Source organism: Mus caroli, chromosome 4 (genome assembly GCF_900094665.2).
Source record: "Mus caroli chromosome 4, CAROLI_EIJ_v1.1, whole genome shotgun sequence".
Taxonomy (NCBI): domain Eukaryota; kingdom Metazoa; phylum Chordata; class Mammalia; order Rodentia; family Muridae; genus Mus; species Mus caroli.
The window spans coordinates 98,662,177-98,668,679 of NC_034573.1; the positions used below are offsets into that span (position 1 = coordinate 98,662,177).

The 6,503-nt window shown below is 52.8% G+C and overlaps 1 protein-coding gene across 1 annotated transcript in view; it reads left to right on the forward strand.

Moving 5' to 3' along the window:
* The window catches only part of Dhcr24 (24-dehydrocholesterol reductase), a 27,742-nt gene extending 21,679 nt beyond the window's left edge, over positions 1-6,063 (forward strand). Inside the window, exons 7-9 of the mRNA XM_021161643.2 lie at positions 2,777-2,974; positions 3,328-3,506; positions 3,595-6,063. Coding sequence (XP_021017302.1) covers positions 2,777-2,974; positions 3,328-3,506; positions 3,595-3,748 — 531 coding nt within the window. The 3' untranslated portion in view covers positions 3,749-6,063. The remainder of the gene's footprint in view (positions 1-2,776; positions 2,975-3,327; positions 3,507-3,594) is intronic.
* The last annotated feature ends 440 nt before the right edge of the window (positions 6,064-6,503 follow it).

Here is a 6,503-nt window from a genome sequence, read left to right on the forward strand (position 1 = left end):
GTGGGGGGCGCTATGGGGGACTTTTGGGATAGCATTGGAAATGTAATTGAGGAAAATATGTAATAAAAAATATTAAAAATTAAAAAAAAAAAAAAGGAGATCCTGGGATCCTTGCTTGTCCCTGGGACTCTGCAGCCCGCCCATCAGAATAGAGGTGGCCAATAGCAGGCCAGGTGCAAGCCACAATTGAGTTGTTAAGAGCCCGAGGGAATGAGTGACTTCTGCGTATTGGCAGTACCCGGGACAGGAGTAAAGCCAGGGCCAAAGGATGTGTCAGGAGGTGGCAAAAAGAAGAGCAGTGTTTAAACACTGACTTTCTGTGGCTGACAGTTTCATCTGATACAAACCAATGGACCTGAGAATCAGGAACAGGCAGGCATCTCATGGTGCCTCTCTGTTCAACTTGGAAACATCAGAGACCTGGGACAGCACATTGCTGTCAAGTGTGTAGGGAGCAGTGTTCACCTCTAGTTTCAGAGTACAAGATGGTGCAAGGATCTAAAGTAGAGTCCCTTAAAGCTACCCACAACATTTAATCTAGAGTTGTCTGTGTCCAGGAACTTAACATCAGATGTACATGTTGATGGGCAAAGACATGTGCCAAGGATCTTCACTGATAATCTTTCAATGATAATCTTTCAAGTGTTCATAAATACAGAGCTGCTTAAATAAGTGGTTCTACATCTCTGTGGGCTGTGGGAATGGATGGAGAGGTGGCTTGTGGGATATTCAGTCCCTTCAGGTACTCTTCTGTCCTCCTAACCAAACAGAAGCCATAGACACATAAAGATGAGCAGACATGGCCACAGTGGCCAGCTCTATGGCCTCACTGGTTGCATTGCTGTGTTCTGATGCTCAATGCACAACAGTGGGAGCCAAGCTGGTGGTTAAACTCTGCCTGCTGTGTGGGTCAAGCAGATGGACAGTGGTTGGGTGCTCTCATAGGAAAGCCCTGACTCCAGAGGTGCCTGAGGGGTGCTACTGGGCTTTTAGCAGTCGGCATTCATTGCTGCTTTGGGCTCCCATTCTGGGGGAATCTTCAGGAGCTCCCTCTGACTCTGTCCCAGCTCCACTGCTGTCTAGAGTCCTGTACCCTACACTCTGGAGGGAGTGTGTCTTAGTTAGGGCTTCCATCTCTATGAAGAGACACCATAACCAAAGCAACTCTTTTTTTTTTGTTTTTCGAGACAGGGTTTCTCTGTGTAGCCCTGGCTGTCCTGGCACTCACTTTGTAGACCAGGCTGGCCTCGAACTCAGAAATCCACCTGCCTCTGCCTCCCGAGTGCTGGGATTAAAGGCGTGCGCCACCACGCCCGGCTCCAAAGCAACTCTTAAAGGACAACATTTATTTAATTGGGGCTGGCTTACAGGCTCAGAGGTTCAGTCCATTATCATCAAGATGGAAAGACAGCAGCATCTAAGCAGGCATGGTGCAGGAGGAACTGAGAGTTCTACATATTTATCCAAGAAAGCCAGGAGCAGACTGTCCCCACGTGGCTAGGAGGAGGGTCTCAAAGTGCCCTACCCTCACACACACACACACACACACACACACACACACACACACACCCCGTGACACACTTCCTCCAAAAAGTCCACACCTATTCCAGCAAGGCCACACCTCCTAATAGTGCCACTCTCGGGACCTAGCATATTCAAACCACCATAGTGAGCGTCACAGGACAGGAACCACGTCATGAATGTCTTTGTTTCTGACACCCACCTTTGGTGTCAAGGCTCCGGAGGCTGTGGTACCTTCTGCACGTTGGTGACTTAGGAAGGTAGCCAGGCCTAGAGCTGGGAAGAATTTTGTGAGCTAGGGAGCTAAGGGTGTGGCTGAGGAAGCAGCAGGCATTAGAGACATCTGCCTGTCAGGATCTCCAGGGAGACCAGGGGAAACAGGAGAATGTGAATGGCTGGCTGTGTGCAAACTAACTGGAAGGCTCAATGTGGAGCTAGATTCCGTTTACCTGATGAGAGCTGTCCTTGCTGCAGACCTTAGAAAAATTGCAGGGGTTTGCAACCCCATAGGAAGAACAACAATATCAACCAACCAGGACCCCCAGAACTCCCAGGGACTGAGCCATCAACAAAGGAGTACACATGGCTCCAGCTGCATATGTAGCAGAGGATGACCTTGTTATGCATCAATGGGAAGAGAGGACCTTGGTCCTATGAAGGCTCGATAGATGCCCCAGTGTAGGGGAATCGAGGGCGGGGAGAGAAACACCCTCATAGAAGCAGGGGAAGGGGGAATGTGATAAGTTGTTCCCGGGAGGAAGGGAAACAGGGAAAGGGATAATATTTGAAATGTAAATAAAGAAAATATCCAATTAAAAAAAAAGAAAGAAAGAAAAATTGCTCAAGCTCTCTTAAGAATTGTCTCTTTTCTGTATAGCCCTGGCTGTCCTGGAACTCACTTTGTAGACCAGCCTGGCCTCGAACTCAGAAATCCGCCTGCCTCTGCCTCCTGAGTGCTAGGTTAGGAGTGGGCCACCACGCCCGACTCGACTAATTCTTGAAAGCTGGAATGGTAGTCACCTTACTGTGTTACTGGTCACAGTATCTATTTGTCTCACCTGTCACAGACAAAGGAGCTGAGCTCAGAGAAGCTAAGTAAATAGCCCAAGGCCATTATAGTTGGTAAACATGCGATGGGAATCAAGCCCTAGATCTCCTCCTGTAAAGAGGGGTGTGCACCCTGGAGTTACCTGTCCCTAGTGGCTTGAGGAGCTGCCCCTGCCTCCTCCTCCCCATCACCATCTCTGTCTTACAGGACATCATCCCTTTTGGCAACAACCCCATCTTCCGCTACCTCTTCGGCTGGATGGTGCCTCCCAAGATCTCCCTCCTGAAGCTGACCCAGGGCGAGACGCTACGCAAGCTGTACGAGCAGCACCACGTGGTGCAGGACATGCTGGTGCCCATGAAGTGCATGTCGCAGGCCCTGCATACCTTCCAAAATGACATCCACGTAAGCCGGGTGACCAGGCGGGCGTGGTCCCATGGAACCCAGGTCTTTCTCCCTAGCGCTGTGTCGCCCACCCATCTGTGTATCTGCCCTCTGGGCCTTGGTTTCTCCAACTATACAATTAGGATCTTAGCCCAGTCAGGGACCGTAGTGCCCTGATAAGCTGCTTTAGAGTGTCCCCATAATATGGAAGTATTTGGCAGGGCTGGAGGGAGAACTGAAGCTAGGAGCACCTGGGAGCCTCTAGTGGGTTAAAAAGTCAAAGTTCCCGTTGCAAGGATGTGGGTGAGCTAGTCCCGGGTCTGCTACCTGCTGGGAAAAGACAGACCAAGCTGTTTCTCTGACCTCTCACTCAGGTCTACCCCATCTGGCTGTGCCCATTCATCCTGCCCAGCCAGCCAGGACTAGTGCATCCCAAGGGAGATGAAGCAGAGCTCTACGTGGACATCGGGGCGTACGGGGAGCCGCGTGTGAAGCACTTCGAGGCCAGGTCCTGCATGAGGCAGCTGGAGAAGTTTGTGCGGAGTGTGCACGGGTGAGTGACCCGGGGTCTGGGGGACACGGGGGCGTCTCACCCACCTTGTCCGTCCTCACTGCCGTCGCACTCCTTCCCTCCCACGCAGGTTCCAGATGTTATACGCCGATTGCTATATGAACCGCGAGGAATTCTGGGAGATGTTCGATGGCTCCTTGTACCACAAGCTGCGGAAGCAGCTGGGCTGCCAGGACGCCTTCCCTGAGGTGTACGACAAGATCTGCAAGGCGGCGAGGCACTGAGCAGGGCACCTGGGGAGCCAGCTGCATGGACCTGCTCTCCCTCGCTCGCTCAGGCTTCTCTGCTTTCCCAGATCTCAGAAAAGAAACCCCTCCACATCCCCGAGGCAGCCCGACGGCTTCCAGGGCGGCTCGGGCAAGTGGAAGCACGTGGAGTCAGACAGACCTAAGTCCCCGGCCCAGATTAGCCACTCGTTAGCTGTGTGACTGACTCTGGGCTAGTCACCTGGTCCCTGTGTGCCCCGTGTTCATCTGTGAAAGGAGGTAAAAAAAAAATACCTACCTGCTGGATGTCACCCCACACTAAGGGCTTCCACCACTGCTTCCATGCAACCTCACGCCTGGCTCGTGCTTTGGATCCACCAGCTGAGTCCAGATAGGCTCCCCACAGGTCACCTGCTCGAGGGTTTGGCCAACACCATGAAGGGGTTGCCTTGGAGTTTCACCTGCATAGCTTGCATCAGCCCCAAGAGGGCAAAGGAGGGTCAGCCTTCCACTTGGCCTCGGGGGTGGGGCAGGGGGGCATCTGATTTGCAGGCAGGCCCAGGATGTGCTGTGCCAAAGCCAGGTCTACTCCAAAGTCCTCTCTGCCATCTTCGGACCATCCTGCCCCTACTTCTGTGTGCTCGGGCTGCCCCAGCCATCACTGAGCCCACTCAGGACTGTTCCTGGACGACATCTCAAGATGGGAAGCCTGGCCTTCCTGGGCTTTGCTTTCTTGACTCCCACCATCCAGGCCTCCTCTAGAGTCCACCGAGTCACAATGGGGGCACATGCTCATGACTGTGTCACATAGGGGTGGTTCCCACACTGAGTGAGAAAAGGGCATCTGCCCTGTTGTTACTGTGAGGACCCTCCCTGGGGTTGGAAAGAAAGCATCCAGGGTCATTCATCTCCCCCATTTTGTTCCCTCCCTCCCCTGGCTCTAGTTAATTTCAGTGCCTTACAAATCCTAAGCTCAGAGAAAGTTAGCTCCATTTCCGTTCCCAAGGGAGGGGCCTCCGAGGTCCTTCTGCCTTGTTAGTGAGGCGTGGTTGGTTGTACAGCCCCCACCTTCAGAACTGCCTGGCCCAGCTGGAAACCCAGAGTCTGAGGGGGAATCGGGTTCTGGAAGGCAAGCCAGAACTCCAGAGCTGAGCTGGTCACAGTCACTCCCACCACCCCTGCCCCTCCAGAAGCTGCAGTTTTCTCACTCGGAACATTAGAGCTCCTGAAGCCTGTCTTATCTTAAGACATTGGGAAAGCTTCGTGTTAGAAGCCAGGGGAGCTTAAATGATCCAGGTGGTGGCTAGGGGCCGCCCATCAGTGGCCCTTCCCTCCACCGCCACGCCAGCTCCTGGGTCGTTTTCATTTATCTGGCAGGGCCCAGGACCCTTAGAGTTGTATTTTAACTGAAGGATGCTCACTGATGCGGCCAAGGACTTGGGATACTGCACAGTGCTACTGTGTCCTGTGAAGGCTGGTGTGCACTCAGGGCTGTGGGAAGGCAGAATCACCTCATCCATTTGGCCTGTGAAGGAAGTAACCTCACTCTGCTGTCTGAGCAGCATGTATTCCTGGCATGGGCTCTCCTAGTGGTCCGTGCGCATCCTTGCGCACGTGCACTCGCTCGCAGACTGATGACCCTGCTTGCTGCAGATGAATGGTCAACGCGAGCTAGGTTAGTTAGTGTGATGTATAAGGCGCCATCATTCCTCAAGTCAAGCCTCCATCCCAAAGCACCTGGGGCTGTGGCAGTGATGCCAGCAACCTGTGTCACCCAAAATAATCAAAATCCAGCCCTCCACAGACATTCCCCAGGACCTGGGGAGGGAAGGGATTTTGAGTCACATTAGCCTCAGGTTAGTGTTTGGCTCCAGTAATATCTTGCCCGAAAAGTGGTTGTCTTCCAAGCATGGTGTTCGGGGTCCCAGCCTTGTCTTATCGCCTGTCCTGTCAGTGTCCAACCACACAGTGGCTTGGTGGAGTCACGTAGCTGCTATGGGACAGCACATGTGGGAAGTCAACGCAAAGCCCCTCCCCTCCATGGCTCTGGTTTCTTGGCTGCATGGTTCTCTGTAAATTCAGTTGTAGCCACTGTCTTTGGCTAGAAAGCTGAATTGGCTGTTACTGAAAGGAAGGAGGGAGATGGGTGTGGCGATGTGTGCTGTGTGATTTGTTGGTTTTTCTTTTTTTAATTTGGTCATGGGGACCAAGGAGAAGGCATGAATCCCTGTATTTGGCTCTTGCAGCCTCAGGCACTGTGCCTACTCTCCAGAACACGTCCCTGTGGCTCTGGGGCCACCACTTGTGTAAAATAAAGTACAGCCTGGACGCTAGTCTTTTGTCATTTATTCAGAGGACCAGTGTGGAGTCGGACAAGGACTCAGCCACCGCCACTGGTGCCACTCAGCTCCGATGTCCTGCCTGAACACAAGCACACACAGGGCTAAAAACAGGGGGGAAGCAGGTAGCAAATGGATTTCTGTCGTTCCAGTGAACGACAGTGGCACCTCAGGAGGGATGGGCTCTGTCGTCAAGCACCAGGTACACTTGTCAGGTCTGGCTGGTGTCCTGGCTTCATCAATCGGTTGTGACAAACCAGCTTTGATAAGTTCATTGTTCCTGTGTCGCTGTCCTCATCTAAAAGCTGAAGAAACGACCCCTCCAGCAGAACACAGTGCCTTCCTCTGCACGCTACCAGCCTTCCTGTCAGCCAGATGTGTCCTCGGGGATTAAGTGGTTCTTTGCAGTCACCAGAGACCCAGATAAGCTTCTG